Genomic DNA, 24,655 nt, shown 5'->3' with positions numbered 1-24,655 from the left:
TTTTGTTTTTAAAGTTTAATTCAAAGTTTGAAATTGTAATTTTAATTAGTACTGTTACATTTCGATCTATGGATGCATTTAAAAGTTAGCATTTTCTAGTGATTGATCTTTAACATGTAAAATATTTTTTTTAAGAGCTTTACTAGAATAATAAATGACACAATCATGTTAAAATAATAATGCGATAGTGTTTTATTTATCTAATAAAAATACATTCAGTCGTACAAATTAAATTATAGTAAAAAAGGACTTTATTGAAATTCCCTCAAAATTAGTCGTCCTCGAACTTCTCGTCTACTACGCCTGGCGTGAACGGCGGATCGCGAACTAAAGTTAACAGTTTGTCTAATTTCATTATCTGAAAATAAGTAAATAAAAACAGAAATCAGAATATCATTTTGACAATTGAGACAAGTGTCAAAGTGTGAAAGTCGACAAACACGACAACAAGAGACATAAGACACTTGTTTTGTTCATTGTATCGATTTTATTTTCAGTGTACAATGATACTCGTATTTTACTTTCATGAAATAGTTTTATTTGTATAATTTTTAGTTTAATACGAGGACGAAGAATAAAACGTACCTGTAGCGTTCTTTGATCTAATCCCTGCTGTTTCTTTGGCGCTTTGCACATAACTCTCAGGTTAGGTGATAACTTTAAAACATGACATGTTCCTCTGAAAATAACATTAATTTAACTTTTTAATATCCTTAAAAGGTACAAAAACAAATCGAAATCACTTATGCCCCCAGAGAGATTTGAACTCTCGACCCCTGGTTTACAAGACCAGTGCTCTAACCCCTGAGCTATGGAGGCTACACAAAACATCGTGAAATAACGGTATAGTTATGGGAGGGCCGTTGGATGGCATGCTGCACTGACGTCACCGTAATTGGGTGTGCCTCTAATTTTTAACTTGATTAACTCTGTAATAATAAACCCCTAATATGTATTTAGTGTTCATATCTAGCGATTACAACGATAACTCAAAATATTTGTGTGGGAAATTATGAAGCGGTCATATGAACAAAAATTTGTTTATTATAAGTACAAATAATAATTAAACTTAATAATTATAAATAAATAAATTAAACTTATAATAATTATAAATAATATTTGTGTGGGAAATTATGAAGCGGCCATATGAACAAAAATTTGTTTATTATAATTATAAGTACAAATAAAAATGAAACTTAATAATGATAAATAAATAAATTAAACTTATAATAATTATAAATAATTTATAATAATAAACGTAACAGTCGTTAGTGATGATAAAAACTAAAGTAACCTTAAAGGTACTTTGTTTGAATGAAGGGCTATCTCGCAATTCGTGTATTTAGCAAATATTAATCGGCGATCGGAACTTAATTCGTTAAATACCTTAACAAATAATCGTTTCATAGCGTTTTTCGCGATTTTCTAATTTTTCAATTGTGAAATAATACATAATAATGTTCAAATTACTTAGTATCGCCGCAAACGATGACAGGCAACTTGGGGTTAAAGTCCAGTCGAGTGAGTTTCTTTGTTTTCTTGGACACTACAGCTTGTATGCAGATTGGCCGGTATTTATTCACGTTCAAGTCGTATACGTAAACCTGAAAATAAGTGAGAAGTGAATTACAATTATCGGGTAACGTATTTTGTACCAAAGAACACGTGTAGAGCTTATGTAGAGTTGATTACTTTGATAAGCATTTATGCTCGTATATAATCGACAGGCGTTAATTGTGTCAAAGTCAAATATCGATGGATACTAAGTTTAAGGGCCAAACTAACAATTTTATCATGTGTACCTTTCCGTCAGCTGTGCATGCCGCAAATACAGTGCTTGAATATGGTGCCCATTTCACATCACCCACTGGTGAGCCCAGCTCGAACATGAATATAGGTTCGCTTTAACAATAAGAAACGTCAGATAATAATACACATTATTTTTCATTTACGCGCTTGTTTAAATAACAGGTTAAGTTAAAGCCTTAAAACCACTGAACGAGATAAAAATACTACATTTGTTTATCCATACAATGTAGTTCAATACTTCAAATAACTATGCACGGAAAAACGGAATTTCCAATTCGGATCAGGATGTGCCAAGGTTGACCTATTAAGAGATTATCTAAACATATTTTATAAATATCAAATATCTTAGGGAAAACTTGACTTGATTCGGGGACCATAAATTCACTATTTATAGAGACAAAAGAAAAATTCCCTTTGTTAATTCAGTCATGACTTACTCTCTACCATCTTCCCAGATCTTGATCCTCCAATCGCCGGAACAAGACGCGTATATACTACTATTGTAGTGGTTATAGCATATTCTGTACACGGGCATGTGATGACTTTTACTAGAGCTCACGTAATTCCGATTGTACTTCAAGGAACATGTATGGACCATTCCGTCTTCCGTTCCCACTAAGAAGATTTCGGGTTTTGCTGGATGAAAACAGAAACAACTGCCGCAACCTGGATACATAAAAGGTTAGAGAGCTTGTGTTTTGAAATCAGTACATTACAGTCGAAAAGAACAGAAAGAAACCTAAAAACATAAGACAAGGGAAAAATCCTTCTATGGCTTCTGATGTCAAGTGACGGGACAAGCAAGTCGTGCACCTGGTCGTAAGCGAGACACCTGAGCTTTATATAGCAAAGATATGAGGGGCACTGTCACTGCGGCTGTCACACTGGACATAAGTTGACTAGCAACCCTACGCTTCAAAACTGGAACACATAACCGTTTGGCGGCAGAAATACTACTTACTTTGTAAAAAGCTACCTGTATTATTATTATACAGATATCAGTGTCACGGTTAGTATGGCAAATGCGCCATTGTAAAACAACAAAAAGAACAATAGTGCTGATGGCTTTTTAGAAGACATGGGAGATGTACGAAGAATTAAATTGAGCAAATGTAGGTACAGTACTGTCAACAGAGGTAAGAGACCATACTAATTACGTACTATTGACGGTTATCATAGTTCCATCAGGACCAGGCACAGGCGTGACTTCCGATTGCAGTGTAATAATGGTGGTGGCTTGCAGCTCTCCTGGCATCACGGCCCATTGTACTACTCTACCGTCACCGGAGATCGAGTAAAACGACGCTTCTCCATCGATGAGACGGGGTCCCCAACGAACCTGAATGTAATTATTTTATTAATTTATTTAGGTGGGTCCTGTTTGAGTTTTGATTTAATTTGTTTTAATTTTTGTTCTATTATTTAAGAAATAGAGCAAATGTTGCTTTATCTATCATAAAGGTAATAAAGGTACACGTAAACATTTTCATATGGTACATTAAGAATAAACATAAGTATAATTTTATTTTTAGCTACCAGGAATTCGAATCAGATGAAAATATTTAGAAAGAAATGGTAAAAAACGTCAAAATATTTTATAACCATATGTTTATACCCTCTGAGAAAGACAGACAAAAGGTAGCTTATTTTATACCTTGTTTCGAAACTCGCTACCAGGTTTACCGGTTTTTATGCTGACTTTTTTATGTCAGTATCACAAAAGTGGTCAGTTGAGAATGTTTCATCAATGCCTACAATAAATATGGTAGCGGAAATTTCGCGCCAATGGATGCAAAATGTACGTAATTTGATTTTTTTTAAATCGAGACTTCGCGTAAGAATATATTTTTCAATCACCTCGTCGTTTTGGACGTGTTGCAATGTTCCTTCAAGACCGCTGACGTTAATGTGTGAAAATCGTGAAAGTTTAAATCAATGTAAAATAAATATGACACAAATACAGATTACAAACAAACAAATGTACGAGTACGTAGGGGTAGAAAATACAACATACTAGACAGATTTTCGTAGACAGAGTAGGTATTGCCGGTATACTGTTCTTGGAATTTGTGTTTGGAATGGTGTGTCAGTATTTTTAACGGAAGAGACTGGTTTCTAATGGTGTATTCCCACGGCCCGCGATGTCAAATGCGCCGATTTGTATAGGTTTAAAGTTACCGACCAGCGGCGGATTCGAACAGGCCGCCACGGGCGAGCATAGTACGAGCGCACTCGGGCAGCTCCTTTTCCACGGCGCGTTTCCAAAAAAACGTGCGGCGCGGACCATGTACCTGGCCACGGGCTGTGGGAGGCTTCTTAAGACGCCCGTAATAACATTACTGCTTGGCGGCAGAAATAGGAAAGGTTACTTACAGGCAGAACTTCCCTGGACAAACTCTTTCACAAGGAGCTCTACTGCTACTAAAGTAATAATAATAGGTGTGTTTATTTCTCCACAAAAACACGTTCAGAAGGTTCTCAGTAATTTAAGAAATAGTAACAGCTTTTCGTAGGAGCTGGTGCTTGTTAAAGGTTTAACATCTGTACTACAAGTCACCAGGCCCTCACCCTTGGGTATAATACATATTACGAGTATATTATGGCATTACTAAGAAAATGTTAAACATTGTAGAAGAGAAACAAAATATGAAAAATATAAAATTAAAGATTTTTTTACACTTAACGAATTAATTATAAATTGTAAAAACTTTTAGACTGAAAAAAAAAAAAAAAATTAAAATGTGTGTGTGTGTGAGTGTGTGTGTGTGTGTGAGCGTGCGCGTGCGCATGTATGTGCACGTGTAAATATATGGTAAGCCTACAGATCAGTAAAGCCTTGAGTCACACGATTGGATGAAGCATAGTTTCAGTATCATAATTTAAATTTTGTAACCAGTTTGAAAACTTCTTTTTACATTCAAATTTATTTAAACCAAAGATGTTAAGTTCGCGATGCAATCTATTACCTATATAGATAACATCCCAGGAAGCAGAAGAATCCATGACTGAATGCAATCCTGAAACGGTCGTAAGAGGCCACTAAGCAATGTCGTCTATTAGTGGCAGTGTTGGAAACCGGTAGGGTTTGAAGCAGGCAACCTTTAGAACAACTCTTTGTGCTCTCTCTACAAGAAGAAAATGACTCTATACAGCCCCACCCCAAGTTGAAATACAGAAGATTAGTAGGCTTTGTCCCAGAGCACGGTACACCATTTTCATAATATTAGGGTCTGCTACATGACGAAGATATTTAAAAATATAAATTAGCTTAGGGATGCTTGCTGATAACAAGTATATGTATTGTCTAAAATTGAGGTTAGAGTCAAGTAGTAACCCAAGATATTTTATGCTGTTTGTAGTTTTCAAAAAGACAGCCTCAGATTCCGGAACTTGATTGGAGATGACATCAATTTTGAGTAAGTTTTGTGGTAGAGTATGGGTACGAATCGGGAAAGGTACGATTTTAAGTGGGAGCAAATTGGTGCCACTCCTTAACTACACTAAAGCCAGTCTAGGCAGATAGATATGTTTCATCCTAATTCACACCGGTGAAAATCAGTGCAATACCGTCGGCGTATGAGAAAAATGTACAGTTTTGAAGCCGTAGATTGCAGAGTCCGGCAATATACACCAGGTAGAGAGTGGGACCCAAAATACTTCCTTGAGGGACCCCGAAACTGATAGGTTGGGAATCGCTAGCGTGAGCACCAACTTTAACACACTGAAATCTCCCCGAGAGATAGCTTTTAACGATTAGCTAGATCCAAAAATATGCCAAGGCACCGATACTGTTTATCCAAGCTGACAACCACATGATTAACCAAGTGATAGACTGCGTCAGAAGTGGATTTATAGTTTCGAAACCCGTACTGGTTATCTAATAAAAGGTTGCCAGTTTCCAGATAATTAACTAACCTGTTGTTAAGAATGCGCTCAAGGATTTTTGATAAGGCTGGTAGGACTGAGAGGGACCCAAACTTGTTGAGACGGTTTCTTCGGCTTTGTAAATTGGATGTACATACAACAGCTCGTCTAAATCGATCAGGAAAGATTCCTGTAGAAATGATTAAATTACAAATGAAAGTGAGCGGCGACATAATAAGGTTGTTCAGTTAGGTAAGGATTAGGATGGGAACACGAGACTTGCAGCCTTTTCTAAGCAGGCATTGCAAAAAGTTTCGGTACCTCTTATACGAGACCTTAACAATTTCGTAATTAGGATATTTTTTAAGTTTCCTGTGTAAATTGTCTCTGTTGAGCATGCATTTTATTAAATCCGCGGTAATCCATGGCTTCAATGAGATATATAATGGGATGTAGTGCATTGTTTATAGCTTTTCTTATAGACGAATACGATCAGTCAGATATTGAGTAGCAATATTTACATCAGTCCTGGAATACATATTGCCAAAAATTATTTGATTCACGGCTTCATCAAGTCCCACAAAGTCGATTTGGAAATTTTGCGGCATGGAATTAGACTGCCTGTCTCTAAAGACACTAGGACAGCGTAATGATCAGTAACCGTTGCATCCAGGACTGGAGTTGTGGCCGCAAAAGAGGTTCAGAACAGTATGATCAATACACGTTCCGCTATCCTCGGACACAGATGGCTCTTCGTAACATTGCTATAGGCATTATTAACATTTACCACCAGGTCATCATTTTGGTTATATTATATATTATAATTTTGACGATTTGTATACGTTATAGCCAACTAGTGTAGAAACATTTGGGTTAACAGATGGCTAGCGCTCAGAGAGAATTATTAGATCACAATGCACTGCTACTCTCTGAAGTAATGTTTGCAGGCTCGACATGTTAGCATTTATTCTATGGATATTCTGAGAGATAAAATTGAGCATTTTAGAGCTCGGAGTAATTAGTTTTATGCAATCTTCAGGTATACAGAAATAGGATTCAAAGATTGAGGTATTATCGATATCAGTCAAAAGGTTATTTGTATTAATCATTCTTTAATAAGAGGTATGAGATACTCAATAGAGTGTACTTATATTTAAAGCATACGTTATGATTCAAAATGGAGAGGGAAGTTATCAAAAAGAAGTAATTTTTGTAGAATTTTATGCAGGGTTTTACTATTATAGTATTGTAATGGGTATAACGACAAAAGCGTGATGAGTGTGAGTATATACGTTCTTGATGTGTATTATGTGTAGGAGTGTAAAGAAGTGTAGGTGTGTGTGTGTAGAGGAGGCGTAACATTTACATATATGTGCAAAAGGAACATTAGAGGGTGCCCTAGAAGTAATAAAACTACTACCGAGATCAAATATCTGGCAAGTATGTCAAAAAAAAGGTATGCCACATTGTGTACGTTCAACTTATTAAGTCCGCGTCCTAGAGACACACGAAGTTCCTAACGGTTTTGGATTTTTTTTTTGATAAATTTAAAAATGGTGAATGAAAATACAGCTTATTGTTAGAGACACGACGCTACAGTGCCAAAATCGTCAGGGACACCGTGTGTCTCAAGAACGTATGACGGGTAAGTCGTTCTTACCGTATATGATTTGAATTCGTCATTTTCATTTTGTACGTTCTAAGTTTTCATTCTATAAGTAATACTTATCTTTGTCACGTGCCGAAAGAACCGAAAGATTATTTAGAACTCAATTAGAACTACAATCACTAACCTCCCATACAATATTGCTATGTTTATCCCTTACGGAGTCAGATTTGTATTGGTAACTTGATTCCAAACTCAATTGAGCGTTGTATACACATACATTGCCGTCGTAAAGTCCTGAAAATTAGGTAAAAATAAGTTCTGGTACGTTTTAATAGTGACAATATTTTTGAAAGTCGTGTCATGACAATCTGCGGACTTCCGAACGCACCCGAATACGAATTTCCTTGTTTAGTAATGATACAATTTTGTTTTGACTTCTTTTTTCATTTCATTTTATTATAAGATTTACTCCATAACAATAGAACAAGCAAGTCAACTAAAATGTAAGTAAATAAAGTGTCTTATGTATAATTAAAAATGAATCTTATCAATTATTAACTTTTTAAATTCTCATGCTTTTTTTTCATCTGATATAGCTGTGTCATCATATCATAGCTTATAACTAAAATAGAGAGCAGTAGTATCGCTGTTAATACTTCCAAGTCGATAGTGGGCGTCCGGTCTGAACCAATCGCACGGGGCGACTGCAGCCGAAACACGAAGATTGTCAAGAGAATAATATATCTATAGAGATAATAAGATAACAATAATAATATGATAATTATCTCTACAAAGATATTATTCTAAAGTCCTCAACAGTTTGTGGAATTAGGTAGGTACATCTATTTGTCAAGTTTTATTATAACCGGTTAAGAGAAAGTGGGGAAATCCAATAAAGCGGATTCATCTCATTCTCATAAGGATTAATTTGCCACACTTAGAGGTGGAATATTCTATTCATATTTGAATGGGACCATTACTGAGGTACCCTCTTTCCAACAAAAAAGAATCATCGAAATTGGTTCATTAATGACGGAGTAATCACGAAAAAATACAGTCGAATTGAGAACCTTCTCCGTTTTTTGCAGTAAGTAAAAAGAAATTGTCTTCATAAACTATCAAAATTAAAATTCTTGGCAATTGCTGATAATAATAAAACAGTGGCACACAAACTGACTTCTAACAATAGTGATTGTGTCATGTCATAATTTAATTCTCTAAATTTTGACTCTTTTGATGTAGCGAGGTAAGTATCAGATACTCAAATATCTTACCAACACAAACCATATACGGTGTCTCCTTATAAACATCAAGGGCAATGATAGGCGAGTCTGTCATGACCGCGTATTCTGGAAATGCTGGGTTCTTAATACTGTACAGACATAGACAACCGTCCTTCAATTGGTTTGTGAAATCCACTGTGAAATAAAAATAAAAGATAAGATGTAGATTCCCTCAACCTGTACTGTGTACATAACTAGAAATAGAGACGTAATAAGGGCCTCCCATCCCTGGCAACTCATCAGGCAAAAGTGTCTTATATTGCTTTTAAATATCAGCTCTCGTTTGCGCTGAAACCACAAATTAAAAAGCTGAACTAGTACAGCGGCAACAACTGACCTGTGTGTACGTCTCCTTAAATTCCAAAAATATTCTGTATTTATTGTAATAAAGGTAATATCTCTAACAATGGGAGGCTGTTCCATTCGGAAGTGTGGGAAAACCAAACATCTAATCACGAAACAAACGGAATCACATTTCATCAGTAATTAAATATGTAATTTTTCAATTTGCGTCCATTAAAGCAAAGCTCAAGTTAATCTGGTCGATTTGATGTGAAAAGATTGGCAACACCTTTAATTGTTTCGAATTCGGGCTGGCCAATCGGAGCGCAGTTGACACCATAACGATTTGGCAGAATACTTTTCAAACATGACATTTGATGACAATTGACATTTCGTCTCTATTTCTGTTCTTGAACTAGTGAATACCCTGTAGATATTGTGAGTATCAGAGCAACGGAACTCACTACATGGGCTAACCCAGACTTCATGTCCCAGATCGGTCCTACCGAGTCCGGAACCTCACCCAGAGCCCACAATGTATATATTGCTTCTGCAAAGATAAAGCTTGCACAGTTGATGTCGTAGACATCGCTAAATGTTTTTCAGCTTTTCGTCACAATTACAGTCCTGACAAGCACTCTGTGTTCAGCTATACGCTACTACAAATTATACAGTTACAAAATAAATACTAACAGGAGCCATAGGCAACAGCGAACAGATCTTGATAAAATGAACTCCACTGTACTTCACAGACAGCGTGACTGCGGGTTGGCTCGAATTGGAACTTCCATAAAGGAAGTAGTGAACCCATGCCTTCGCGGAACTCGTCTGATGGATCGTCCCAATACCGGTAATCCATTGCTGTGTAAGGAATATACATCATACGTCATTAACCCAGCAAGTACCAAGAAGAAAACGGAAAATATTTTATACAACACAACAAGCAATAACTTGGTTTTAAAAAGGCGTTTTTTCGTTTCTAATGAGTACCAGAGCAACGAAATACGAGACACTACCCAGAATACTGAACTACACCTGGGGGTCTATTCTCCATCTAAACCATAAACGTCAAATAAGTAATAGGTACTCTACCAAATTAAAAGACAACGCCAAGTATAAAGCTTTATTCGCATCATGCTTATTTTAATTTGATCGAGTATTACTTATTTGACAGTAATTGTTTCGAACGGATGTTGGACTTTTCGTCTTAAGCTCACAGTGGTTACCACTTAACCACCAAAGCGTTACTCGAAACAAAGCTTCTGATCTGATAAGAAGTAAGTAAAATTGTTATACCTATATCATCATAAATGTTCTGGTTAACGAGCCTCTCCAAAATCGCCCAGGCTTCCCGGATGCGTTGCGTCAACGCCTCATCATGAATTTGCTGCTCAGTCTTAATTGCCTTCGTTGTCTTCTTGCGCATCTATAATATTATAACTTGCTATTAAAAGTACGATTCTCTAGTCCTTAGCTGGAATTTAATGAAGAGTATAAGGTACTGCATAAACTCATCGGGTTCAAATCTGAACGAATTAATATTTAGGTAAGACCTGACCCTTCCGAGAACCGTTATTAATAATACAAGTTATAGTGATTGTTCGTCTTTCGTATCTTACCCTCTTTGGTTTTTCATCTTCCTTTTCTTTCATTTTCCTTGTATAATCTTCTTGGTAGTAGTCGAAAATTATGCTTTGCAGTGCTGTCGCACCATATGTTCCTCTAGGCGGCGGCAAGGTTTGGGTGTCCACTGACTATAGACCGAATATGAAATGTTTTTGCATATATGTAATCTTGATGGGGTTTACCTAGTAGGTAAGTAAGTAACTGCTGACATTAAACACAATTGTATATTTTTGTACTTCTTTGGTAAAAAGAAGAAGAAACTCACTTTCGGGGATACTGACGCATGATGTAACTGATTGATCTCACATTTAGGAAATGAATGCAGTGTTAAAATGTTGTAGTTATTATTGTTGGTAGAGGTTACTAACTCGTCTAGGATTGTTGTAGGTGAGAGCCGCTCTCTCGCAGAAGTTGAACTGGTTAGCAAGTTTCTTGACACGCGGCTTTATCTCGAGCAGTTCGTCAGCCAATTCAGGCATTTCCGCTTCTAGAGTAAACATAATTAAATGATTGGTATGTCAAAATTCCAAATAACTAAGATATTTATCAGAAATAAAGAAACAATCTTTATTATTATACACAATATTTGGAAATCATTATTGAAGTCGTAATTAAGTTTCGACTATGTTTGTTAACTCGGGAAACACATGAGGTGGCAGGCACACAATTATTAGATATGTACAAAAAACATTTTGTGTGGTGGCTGTAGACTTGGCTCAGACTCCGCTACTGGCATTCAGTAGACTACTGTTTAGTTTATAATTTAGTACTAACTTTCCTCGGGTTCGGCTTCCTCTCCTACGGCGCCTCCTTCCTCGCCTTCTTCTCCTTCTGGTTTTGCAGCAGCTCCTTCTTCGGCAGGGGGAGCCTGCACCTCTTCTTCGGCGACCTCTGTCAATTATAGTAACAGAAATTTGTCATCATCTAGGTAGGCATGTGTTTTCTTTCAGTACATTGGGATTTAGTATGATAGCTTTCAAATTTTTCTTTTGTTTATTGCGTGTTTATACGTATGCGGTAGTTATATCGTATTGTTGGGTTACTTTCCTAGGTGCTAATAGTCGCAGTTTTCCTATCGAAATTTATTTCTATCGGGCGGTGGAACGGATTTAGGTACATAATGCATTGTTCCCTTTCGTTGGAACTTTTTGATGGACAGCTTTGGTTTGGATTTTGTTTTTTTCATGAGCCCAAGTGACGGAACGATCAAGTCGCCAACCTGGTGTATAAAAAAATACTGTTATGGACAGGCGTTCATAACAGTATTTTTTTATAATATGAAGTGACGGGACGAACAAGTCTTGCGCCTGATGGTAGGCTACAAGCCTGTCCATAACGGTTGCAGTTCCACTCAGTGCTTTAAATAATAAAGATCTGAGGGGCACTGCCACTGCGCCCGTCACCCTGAGACGATAAAAGACATAAGTTGTCAAGTCCCATGTGCTTGTGATTTCAGCAAAATGTGATACATTTGAAGCGGATCGACGGAATTTATATACTTTTTTTAATTTCACTAGTCGCACAATGGGAAATATGTCTTTCCAATTTAATGCTGTATAATTCATATGACTATTTCAGAACTATATAACCTTCGGGTTTAGCTTCTTCGACAGGTGCTACCGGCTCTGGCTCTGGTTCTTCTTCTTCTTCTTCATCAGTAGCGGCTTTTTTCACTTTTGCTCGCTTCGGACCAGCATCATCGAAACTTACCATACCTGAGGATAGTTTTCATCGTAAAATAGATGTATTTGAAGATTCTTATCTTCTCGTAAGCGAAATGCATCGCACTACGGATACTTTTGCAACGGTGATTTTGCGACATTGCATTCAAATTTACTCATATTAATATACTCATATATATATTATACTTTATTTATTGCGACTTATGTTTGTAACTAAATCTCATTGTCCAAAATAGAACCGATATTGCATATTAAGTCATACAGTAAATGATGTGTGTATCATACTTACCGTAACCAGCAGCAATTTGTGCTTTAGCTTCATCAGAGTCTTTTCTGATGGCTGTGCCCTGGAACACCCATAGAGGATACGCCTTCCCGAAAGATGGTTTCGGTTTTACCACGAATTCTCCCTTGCCATAGTGGTAGGCTACTTGATCAGCCACCCACTGCTTGTTATGGCTTGATAGAATACGGCCCACTTCTTCTTCTAAGTCCTTTAAGATTGAGAAAATAAAATGTATCGTCACGGTATATCCTCCTCCACTCCTCACTAAATCAGGGAAACAGTAATTTTCTGGAGTTCCCGTATTTTTTTTATATGCTACTAAGTGATGGGACGATCAAGTAATGCGCCTGATGGTAATGCATGGTGATGCATTGTAAGCATTACTGCGTTCCAGTGTTGAAGGGTAAGTGTGCTGGTGAAATTACAGGTACATGGGACTTTTCAACTTGTCTCAGGGTGATGGGCGCAAAGGCAGTGCACCGCAGATCTTTGCGAATTAAAGCTATGAGTGGCACTGCAACTGTTATGGGCAGGCGTGTCGCTTACGCATCACTTGTTCGTCTCATCCCTAAGTATCATAAAAAAAGAGTCCGCGGTTTGGTTCGTGGAAACTAGCCAGGTGAAAAGAGAGAGAGAGAGACAGACAGAGAGAGATACAGATAGATTCTTACTGCTTCAGGTACCTCCTCCTGATCCTCTGGTTTGATGAGCTGTCGAGGTTTCAGCCAGTCTAAGTCGTCTACTTTCTCGGTAGATTTTTGTGTAGGATCTTTCTGTTGAGAAAATCATAGCCGATTTACTTACAATTGTGTGTGTAAGGTGCTTGTATATTAGAAATAGAATAATAGAAGAAATTTGTAGAATAAAAGATGGGCAGATTTTATGGTAATTTTTGGCAACTAAATAATACACGTTAAATAATATTCATTATCTGTATAACGTACACTTTTATAATGACAATGAAAACGCAAATATTTGAAAGAAAAAAAATCAAGTTATTAGGTTTTCGCGATTGTTATACATAGGAAATGAAACTATTTTTCCGGATTTAAATCGCGTATATTTGTTTTTTCAAACAAACTAACGTTTTGGGTTAACTCTCAGTCAACCGTGACCATGGGACCTGTAAAGGGCCCGTAACGTTGATTTGCTTGAAAAAACAAATATACGCGATGTGAATCCGGAAAATCCGGAATAAAAATTTCAATATAAAAATTATTAATCATAATCTTACTGAATCTACACACTGTAAAGTCTTATTCAGACGTGCAGTCTGTTCATCTATTATTAATGCACGTTTCACTATTGTCTTTAACATTTTTGTGCACACCAAACTCTACGAAACAGCCAAGGAAGTTCGTAGCAAGTAAAACACTGGTTATCTAAATACTTGAGCTTGCTACTAAATATACAGGGCATTAGCATATCTCAAGCTAAAAGTCTTTATTGCGAATCGTCATGTAATTCAACTATAAATAATTTCTGCTATAGAAAACGGAAAAAGCGTAAATAAATGATTCCGTCCTAAAATAAAAGCTTTGCGTGTCTTAAGCATGGTAAATTAATGCTCGTAGCGTTTTTAATTTGAAATCGGGTTTTTACTCACGAGCAGTGATATCAAATCAATACTTACATCACAATCACTATCATCGGATGCCATTTGGTATTTTAGTTAAAAGCAAGTTTTGATTTTGCAAGAGACGTCCAGCAGGGTTGCATAAAGCAAGACAACTAACGCTCGATTAGCATTTACTTCCGTACTATTAACTATACTTGATTATGACTGCACGACAGTAATTTCAACATAGTGTCAAAAATGTTATTACTTTAATTTTATTTACGTAATACTTGAAAAATCGATCGAAGTTTCGCTACACTAATCAGAAAGTTTATTGTTTCAAAGCATTTTGATTTTACATTTTATAATGTATACATGTACAGATAAGTCACAAATTTCTGAATTTCTTTCCAGTCGGGTAAATTCGCAGTTATAAACCATTTTTAGTTGTTGTGACTTTTTGATAATTCAAATCATGTGAACTCCAGAACATATAATAAACATTTTTTAGGTTTTTATAAAAATACTGCTAGGGGCGTGTTACGAAATTCTAATTAGTCCCCGTGTCTGGTGTAAGCCAGCACAGACTTTGTGCCATCGTGCGACAAATACATTAAAAACCTGCTTACCAGAGACGTTTCAGGGGCGCATATTTGCTACTATGTTGAACAGTCTATGGTAAATAGCTACGCAAAAACGTATCCAAGTAATGATTTCACTAAACATTTGACGAATACAAATTCAGGTAAGTTACAATCTATAATCGTAATAATTGTTATTAAAAAACGTGAATTAATAATTCCACGTCTACGTGTATCGATTTGTACATGTTCATATCTGTAGTAGAAAGCGACCATTGGGTAAATTTTTTGGCTGTTGAATTTCAATAGTCGTACCTTTTCAGGACTTGTGACCAATGCATGTCTGTGCTATATAAAATGAGACGTGTACAAAATATGACTCAGTCATGAAATGTTTTACACGGAAAGTACCCTCATAAGGATGTGACCTTGTTCGCCATGAGGATATTTCACAGTGGCGATATCTCTACGTCCCGGGTACACGGTTGAGTTTCATGCGAGTAAATTTGCAAGCCTTGGCGTATGTTTTTTTAATGTAAAATAGATGACCGACGCTTGGGTATACCTTTACCCGATGTTAAGCGACAATATAATCTACGCATTTGTCTAGTGTGCTTAACTATGTGTAATGTAAGAAAAACAGTAGCCCATTCTACGCGTTACTGTTTTCCCGGAGGCGGGCCGTAATATCCCTCCTAAAGGCGGCGCTGTTTTCTACAGTAATCAGTATTCACCAGTAAATTAGCATTAGGACTTCAGTTAGTGGTGCACCGCAATGAGAATCGCTCGTGTTAAATATAATATTCAGTGTGGTCCATAGACGTAATGCAAGCAATAATAATCCGCCAATGTACGGCGAATCGGTAAGTTTGCAGAATACATTTAGTACCTACAATTTGCATTTATCTAGTTAGTTTTTTAAATGTGAAAAAAAGAAATTTTGTAGCTCAATTTAGTGAGTAGTTAGTATTATCTTTTTATATTTATAAAAACATTTTTTTCACTTAGTCCCATTGAAAGCCTAATTTCGTGTCTTGTGTAATATCGACATAAATATGTATACAAAAAAATCTTTGTGAAATAAACTAAAGTCGTAGGTTATTTATTATTCAGCCTAGATATGTCTATGATTACTTTTTTATTACATTTTTTTTACAGAACAGTAACAATTTTTTTATAAATAGTATTATTTTTATTTTATAAAAAAAAACGATGATGTTTTTACTACCATGATATCATATACTTTTTGTGAAAATAATCCATTAGTTCGTGTTGTTTGATTTTTGTATCAATAATAACACCAAACTAGTGGAGTATTTTAATATAACATTTGAATCCTAACGTTCTGGTATACGTTTGTAAACTATTGCGAAAAAGTAAATGATTTCGAAAAGTAGTAGGTATGTATATTTCATTTGTCGTCATTTCAAAACTTGTTGTTTGTACGAGCTGTTTTCACCTTTGAGCTTGCTACGTCTACATTGACGATAAAATTGACTATTGAGATGTAGTGTACGTAGTAGGTACTATACAGTCGAGTGAATTTTAGTATCACGTGTTGTTTGTGACATCGTAAACGGATCTCTTTATTGGACACACAATAGAGCCCGTAGTAATACCCGACGCTAGAATTGCGGAGTCAGTATCTGAATAGTATTATAACACAATTGAGGTTATCAGCGCAAAAGTGGCGTAACCCATTTTTTTCTACAATATTCCTTTCAATGATACTAAATTACATAATTATTTTATATAAATATAAAGAAATAAACATTAGACAACATCACATACGTTGCTCTGATCCCAAAGTAAGTAGCTAAAGCACTTGTGTTGTGGAAATCGGAAACAACGACGGTACACAAATACCGAGAGCCGAGACAATATAGAAAAGTTAGTTTTCTACACTGACTTGGCCGGGGATCGAATTCGGGACCTCAGAGATGTTGACACCTTGAAAACCGGTGTGCAAGCCACTCTACCACGGAGGTAGTTCGTTCGGAGGTAAATCGTTATATTTGGACTATTTTCGTGTACAAAAATAATTAATTATTATTTTTTGTCTTATTTGTTATTAATAATATAATACAATTATTATTTTGAGTTTTTAGGAGAAATGAAAAGATTTTTTGGTGACCGTGACGGTACTATCTAAACGGAGACTGACGGCTACTTTACTCATATTTAGATAAAAATAATATATTATACAATTTTTTTTAATATCAAGTGACGGGACGAACAAGTCGTGTGTCTGATGGTAAGCTACACGCCTGTCCATAACAGTTGTAGCCGCCGTCGCCGCCGCCGATCAGAGCTTAAATCGCAAAAATCTGAGGGGCACTGCTACTGCGCCTATCACCCTGAGACATAAGTTGACAAGTCCCATGTGCCTGTAATTTCACCAGCACCCCTTACCCTTCAAAACAGTAACGCTGACATTACTGCTTGGCGGCAGAAATAGATAAGGTGGCAGTACTAACCTGGATGAACTCTTTCACAAGGAGCTCTACTGTTACTAAAATATGAAATATATATTGAAATAGATAAATAAAATCCTGGTCACAAATGACACTGTAAAACTATCATAACTAATATTGAATAAATACCACTAATCAGAAATTAAATAGTATATTTTCCGCATATAACTTTAAACAAAATAGAAAGAAAAATATATCAAAAATGCATTGACTTACAAATCCAAAATGTGAAACATGTTTACATTATCATAAAAATAGGCGTATATGGTATACCTTATTATTCATTCACGTAAGCCATATTACCTAGAAACAACTGTTTAAAAGCAAAAATAAGCAATAAAATACATGATATTTTGCGTTTATGTCCCCCCTGTATAGCGTGATAAACGATAACCGATATCTGCCAATCGATCGTCAATAACTTTTCAATATCGGTGTAATAAAAACTACGATCGTCCCAATTGATGTTTATGTACTCACGAGTATGTTATATTAACCAATTATTATTATACAGTTATACAGGCTGGAAATTTGAGATGGGTCCGCAAGGGCTTAACTGACACGGAACACGGTCCTAGAAGACTGTTTATGAATTTTAAGAAATTTGATTAGCAGTCACAGATTTTGAAAAAATCGTACAGTAAGCAAGATAAAAAGTATTTTTTTTTTTTTACGATTTTTTTAAAATAATATGTGGGTTATGCGGGACTAACAAGTCGTAAGGTAAACTACACGCCTGTCCATAACAGTTGCAGTGCCACTCAGAGTTTTAATTTGCAAAGATCTGAGGCGCACTGCGTCCGTCACCCTGTTGACAAGTTGACAAGTCCCATGTGCCTGTAATTTCTGAAACTGTTTGAAACTGTTAAATTGCGTTGTCATACATTATAAGTTCCAGCCCCGACCGAAACTCAAGTCTGAAGGTCGTCCATGGTGGGAAAACGTTCGTCACTATGGATTTCGTGCTTTGTGAGTAGGGCCCGTGTTTCTGGTAAGGATCAAAAGTCTTTATGAGACCAACTGAGATAAGAATACTAGAAGTGTCAGAAATTGCAAAAAAATCTTTGCAATACATTTCGAATAAAAGAAAAAAGGGATATTTTAATAAATATTCAGTCGTGTAAGGCCTTTGTTGACCCGTCTCGAATTTCCACCTATATACCGTAAAGGTATAGAGATTGGAAGACAAAAACTTATTAACTATTGAATTGGGTGAAAATTCGATTTTGTCATTATAAGGCCTATTGCAACATAATTAAAGTCAAATATTTTTTTACATGTATAATAGACACACGCTTGGCCACAATCTCACCTGATGTTAAGCGACGCCGTGACCGACGATGGGACGCGTTTGCCTAAAAAAATGCTTATTCACTCTAGCCTTGAATAGCCCCAAATCGTACTTTTCGGGAAATACAGATGCCAGTAGAGCATTCCATTCCTTTGCCGTACGCATCAAAGCAAAGCAAAGCGCTTAGTGCGAATAACATAAGAATGGAGTGCTTCGGACCTTCTAGTCGACCGAAGGAGGAACGGTGAGGGTGGAACTAAATTGAAAAGTTCCTGCGCACACTCCCCGAAATGTATCCGATAGAAAACCGATAAGCAGGCTACTTTTCTGCGATGGTCGAGATTTTGTAGCTTCGACTCCACAAGAGAATTGTTGTTAATAAGTCTCTTTGCTTTTCGCTCCACCGAGTCCAAGGTAGCTACTCTATACACGATCGAACTTGTGCTTTATACAGATTTAAAAGCTGCTCAGGTGTGAAGTATCGCCTGCACTTGTAAGTATGTAGATTTCTGGCAGCAGTTTTTTCCAAGCACTCGATGTATCGCCTAAAGTTGAAGTTGAATGACAAGTCCAGACCAAGAAGCTCAAGATGATCCCTTATCGGTACGGATACATCTCGGAAAGTCGGGGTAAGGTGTAGGGGACTCCGTTTTGATGTGAAAAGACACGCCGGTATATTAGCCGCATTAAACCTGACCCTGTTCGCATCTCCCCGGTCGGATATTCGCTTTCAGGCTCAGGTTCAACCGGGTGACCATCGCCTCTTGTTTACACCGGATCTCTTCGCTGTTGTCTCGGGCGTCTGGCACATCACTCTCTACTACTGTGCTGTCGTTTGCGTACCCAAAGATACCGGGCATCAGCAGCAGGTCGTTGATATGCAGCAAGAATAGAGTGGCGGAGAGGACAGATCCCTGAGGTACACATTTATACCATGAGGAGCAGACGAGTAACCATCTACAACTACACGGTTTGACCTATCTTTCAGATTTATAATTTATTTGCACATGCAAATAAACTATTTGACACACAGCATACAAAATACAATTTACGTTGGTAGATTATTGTAAAGTATCGTGACGCCCTGTAAAAATATGGCAAATAATAGAGGGATTTTTTGTAATTGAAAATTTAAACCAACGAAATACATATTTAAAACAATAAGAATCTTTGCCTATCAGAGTGGGGAGGATGGCGGCTAAATTAGGCACATAAAACATCTACTTAAAGCCACGAAACGAAATGCAATTAAAAAAAAACGAAACGAAGTATAACTAATAAATTTAATGGAATAGAATTCAGATTTAAGCGACGTTCCGATCACAATAATACAGATACAGTTGTCGAGCAGCGCATAATGACTTCCGCAATCGAAACCATCTATTTTTGCAGAGTTTTCGTGAGATTTTTCATTGTGATCAACAGATATTGCAAACATTGAGTTTCTTAGTGTATATTTTATCATTTTACGTGTTCCATTTTAATATTATTTGTTCTACTTTATCGTTTTGCTATTTTACATGAGCTTAATATTTATTTAAGGAATTTCTGTTGGTATTTTTTTCTTAGAGTTGAAATACAGCTCCCTGTATGTAGTTAATGATAATTTTTGAAAACAAAATTTATTTATAAATTTATAAATACAAATCTAAAAATGTTATTGACGCTTTTAAGTTAATAGGGAGTAAAGATGGCAATATTTTTAGAATTTGTCAAATTATGGTTACGAATTTGCCAAAGAACCAACACTAGTAAGTACTTACAAGTCCCCACAATCGCCATTAAATGTTAAACAACATCTCAGGTGCCACTCATGGAAAAACAGAAGGCATGTTCGGCATGTTGGAAATTTGTGTTGTTTCGACGTTGTCTGTCAACTAAAGCATACCTCTTTTTATAATAATATTTTTCTTACAAAACGAGTTTTTTCACAAACAAGATGCAAATCAATTTTTACAATAGTTTTAACGGCTTGACAAGTTAGGTATTACCTGGTATTAGATAATTTATGTTTATTTGATTTATTTAAACGGAAGAACGGAGCCCTATAAAATTATTATTTATATAGATAGCTTTTATTAAATTGAAACATTGATTTAATAAATAATGTGCCAGACAACCACACCAACTAGCTGGTCTCAAACTTGGAAATTTCATATACTGTGAGTCCCAGAGCAACGTAATTCATACCGGGGTTACATTACGCAATTTCTAAATTATTAATAAATAATTAAATAAAATACGAAGGATGAATAGGTGTTGAAATGATTTTTTATTAAATTTTTAAGAATCTTTGGTTTCAAAATTATTCAGCTGAGTAAAGGGACTTGATTTGAATTTGAATTGTAAATGAGTAAACAAGGTATTGGGGGAGGCCTATGTTCAGCAGTGGACGTCTTCCGGTTGATATGATGATGATGAAACAAGATATTGTCAGAGGGGGTGCATTGACGTAGGACTTTGAATATGGAAAAACAAATTCTTACGCCCGATCGTCGTGTGTGTCTCTTCAAAAACATGCTTTAAAATTAATTGTAAAAAGTAAAAAATCGTGTAGTGTTCTTAGAACTTGATGAATGTAAAATGGATGTTATGATAGTCAATTTGTATAATCAATTAGTCAATTTTCAAAAAAAGAGTCAAATAAGAATAAATTAATCAGTTTTATAACACTAAAATGACTATAAAAAATAGCAAACAAAAATTTCTGCATTTCTTGTATAGTGTTAATTGCGTATAATTATGAGACGTTATTTTTAATGCAAGCATCGAGTACTTGAATAGGTTTTACTTCAAGCGGCTTTGAGAAATCATTTTAGCTCATTTTGTAAGCTACACAAGGACGACACAGATGTTGGACAAACACAACATATAAGACGATTATATTTACAGAATGTTGGACATACACGACATAGATTTGCTAATTACGGGACAATCACAATACATGTACGTACGCAAATGACGAAGAACAGCAATATATTTGGACAATACACAAATTGACGACGACTTATTTACAGGATGTTGGACGAACACAACACAATGTCCAAGGCCATCTAGGTCATGCCTGCTAAGACCTAACTGTACTCACTTTGAGTCGTTTTAGAAGAAGTTGACCTAGGGTTTTCTCGGCAGATTTTGTCCGCCATAGCTCTGGTAACTTAACTGTACTGGGCTGAAGCTGCAGGCAGCACAACTTTATTATTCTTTAGACAATTGCAAAGACAGTGTTTTGTTTTGTATCCTCTTGAGTGTAGAAAACACTCTGTCTATAGCTCCATCGCATTTGTAATCGACTTGCCGTTTTATCTCTATTGCCAGCCCTGAACCAGCTACATCTCACACTTTATCATTTTGTCATTAATCAGTCTTAATAAGGTTTCGACTGTCTAACACCGAAAAAAATCTGATTCTTATCAAATGGAGCATGGAGGACATCAAGAATAAGGATGATTCCTTACTCTTGAAATCCTCCATGCTGCACAGCAGCACATCACAGTTCTGATTTAATCATACGAATATGATTAAATTAATTACTTAAAATTGTTGTTGTAACCAATCATACTCAAAATATATGAGCTTATCGAACGCAATGATTGCAGTATATTGCATTTAATTATGTTTTGATCGATTCAATCAAGAAGTGTCATTGATTCCATTAAGTTTCATTTCATAAGAGTCACATATTTTCAGTGAATGATGTAAAGCTTAAAATTTTCCTATATTAACTACAGTCAGGTTTTTCCTTTCGCGTTTACGATTACAAACACGATTAGTAAGTAACATAGGTTAGAGACTTTTGGTTTGTGTAGAGTAGACAATTTTTTGCAAAATAAACTATTTGTTTAGTGCTAATTAAAAACTTTTCAGTAACGGTAAGGTTAAACTTATTGTAGGTCTAACTACGCTTATCTATACGCTTAGACATTGTTTTGAAGCAATGTGAAATTACAACATTTATTTATTGTGCTTTGTAGAGTGGTAGGGTGTGAGTGATTTGAAAAATTAAGATATATATATACCTTTTGAAAATAATTGTGTGTAAGTTTGGAGGTACAGTACTATCTTTTAGAGTTCAAGTTTCGGAGTATTGACTCTACTTTTCTCGTTCATAAGTTACTGTACTTAATAAATTAATATACTAGGTCAAATGTCGATTCCCAGTCTTTCTGTTAAAATGTTTTTTTACTGTACTGTACATTTCTGCGCGCAGATATACATATATTTTTTCTAACAGTTCGCCACATTTGCGAGTTCTAAAATTTACTGTTGAATGTTTGACCTCAATTATCTTATTCATAGATAGAAATTCGAAATTTGGGCTTCACCAGTCACCAAGCCACACGCGTCCATAGCAATTGCAGTGCGATTCAGTCTTAAATCGCAAAGTTCTGAGGGGCACTGTCAGTGTTCCTGTCACACTAAAATATAAGTTATTGAAAAGTCCCATGTGCCAATAATTTATGCGACTTTCAAATGTCATACCGTAAATCTGTTTATAGATAAATCTGTTTGAGTTGATGTTAAGAAAGCTTCCCTCGCTTCTCTCGCTGCGCTTCTACTACCTATACTGTTTAAATTAAGCCGGGTTTTCACTATACAAGTTCGCTCGGACCGAGTCCACTCGAACGTCGAGATCTGATCAGAGTGAACTTGGACGCGGTTCTATTTTCCGAGTGTACTCAGATCATTTTATGAAAACAAAATGGCGTCAACAAAAAAGTTGAATGAACTTGACTCCATGAGGTTTTAAACGTGTTTTTATCTTTCTCTTCCACTTCTCGAATAAAATTATTTGAAGCCCGCAGTTGGTCAAGTCTTAAAATCTATTTTCTGGTCCAAATTTTTCTTTTTTGCTTTGTTTTTTTTCCTGCCATGATTCAGACATTAACTGTCTAACTGACGAACAGGGATCCCTAGTGCGGGGTTATTAGTGTGCACGTCATTTATATATTTGTTAACATATATACCTCACAGCAGCAGATCAGTCGTCATCGTCTTGATAGTGCAAGAAGACAAGTGCTACTTGGATGTTGTTGAACTCGTAAGGTGTAAACTAAAATCCGAGTGGACTCCTATACGATCTAACACGTACGAGTGCACTCGGTCCAAAGAGCATTTGTATAGTGAAAACCCGGCTTAAAGGTTTTCCCATAATATATAATAATATAATGAATAATAACTATATTCGCCTGCTTCCGTATAACTCAAATCATTTCACGACTTTAGAAAATAGTATTGTACTATGTATTGCAAAATTATATATCAAACTTAGCACCATATATGTGCGAACGTATAGGTGTAAACCGTAAATGTGTTAAATATAAATCTTCTATTATTATAGAGTAAAAAACCTGTGCTTGTGTATGAGTATAGGACGTAGTTTTATATTAAAAGCATTACATATTTATTAAGTTAAGCATGAATTTTAATTATATACTTAAGTGTAATATTGTAACCCTTAGCTTTAGTATTTTTGATTATCCTGTCACCCCAAGGTTGTCTAGAAGTGATTATTATTAGCAATACAGCCCCTGTCTTTTGTGTTTTGTCGCTGTAGTTTGTTAAGTGAAATCTATAATTGTGTAACATTCATAATTTAAGGTTTATTATGATTGACAGATATCGAAGTAAAGGGTGTCTGGGCAGATCATAGACAAACTAGCTAACTCCGTAGTTGCAGTTTCTTCAATCGATGAATGATACTTATAAATCTTGTTGTTACGTAACATTAATTTCTTTGCTAGAAAATTTATTTAAATATATTATTTACATTTTTTTGTAAAAAGAAACTTCAGATAGAGAATAGTTTTCGAGATCTAGGTACTTACTTCTCGAGAAAAAAATATGGTGTAGGGTGTAGGTAGGTAAATATGAAAGTTCGGTATATTGTTTGTTACGATTTAGAAGAAGTATATATATAAAAGTATAATACCTTCTTGGGAGCCATTACAACACGTTAGTTTGAAAATACGTTACTGCATCACAAAATTAAATTAATTCAGACTTCATACAAAAACGTAATTGTTGAAAGTTTGACAATTTCGTAAATAAATTTCACAAAATTCGAATTGTGGATTATACTGCGCGCGCAGAGGTCGGTTGTCATGGAAACAGGGTGGGGGGCGCTCCCCTTTGAGACCGTAGTTTCGTCAGGGAGAGAACTGTAGCTCCTCCGTGACGTATTTGATTTCTGCCGGCTATCGCAACATCTACGGATTTCGTGGACAGCATTTTCCCTTCAATTGGTAAGATTCCTTTATAAATCTTTCTCAGTTGATAATAGAACGTTTCAGATGATGAATTGTAAAGA

At 35.9% G+C, this 24,655-nt stretch overlaps 1 protein-coding gene and 1 non-coding gene across 2 annotated transcripts; both read right to left on the bottom strand.

Moving 5' to 3' along the window:
- Window positions 1-186: 186 nt before the first annotated feature.
- Window positions 187-24,327, bottom strand: LOC113230992 (dynein intermediate chain 2, ciliary). The gene is made up of 17 exons (XM_026465118.1): window positions 24,278-24,327; window positions 13,113-13,214; window positions 12,445-12,649; window positions 12,063-12,188; window positions 11,248-11,364; window positions 10,842-10,960; window positions 10,467-10,601; window positions 10,144-10,273; window positions 9,541-9,708; window positions 8,557-8,700; window positions 7,467-7,576; window positions 2,971-3,148; window positions 2,247-2,475; window positions 1,803-1,902; window positions 1,471-1,604; window positions 586-679; window positions 187-358 (listed from the first exon to the last, which is right to left on the bottom strand). The coding sequence occupies exons 1-17, from the start codon at window positions 24,290-24,292 to the stop codon at window positions 272-274; spliced, it is 2,193 nt and encodes a 730-aa protein (XP_026320903.1). The 5' UTR covers window positions 24,293-24,327; the 3' UTR covers window positions 187-271.
- On the bottom strand, window positions 747-819 carry Trnat-ugu. Its single transcript has one exon. It is a non-coding gene; the product is annotated as a tRNA-Thr (tRNA).
- Window positions 24,328-24,655: the final 328 nt, after the last annotated feature.

This window comes from Hyposmocoma kahamanoa, unplaced genomic scaffold (genome assembly GCF_003589595.1).
Source record: "Hyposmocoma kahamanoa isolate Upper Pololo Valley unplaced genomic scaffold, ASM358959v1 64, whole genome shotgun sequence".
Classification (NCBI taxonomy): Eukaryota; Metazoa; Arthropoda; class Insecta; order Lepidoptera; family Cosmopterigidae; genus Hyposmocoma; species Hyposmocoma kahamanoa.
The sequence above is the reverse complement of the archived record's forward strand: the minus strand, read 5'-3'. Positions and strand labels throughout refer to the sequence as shown.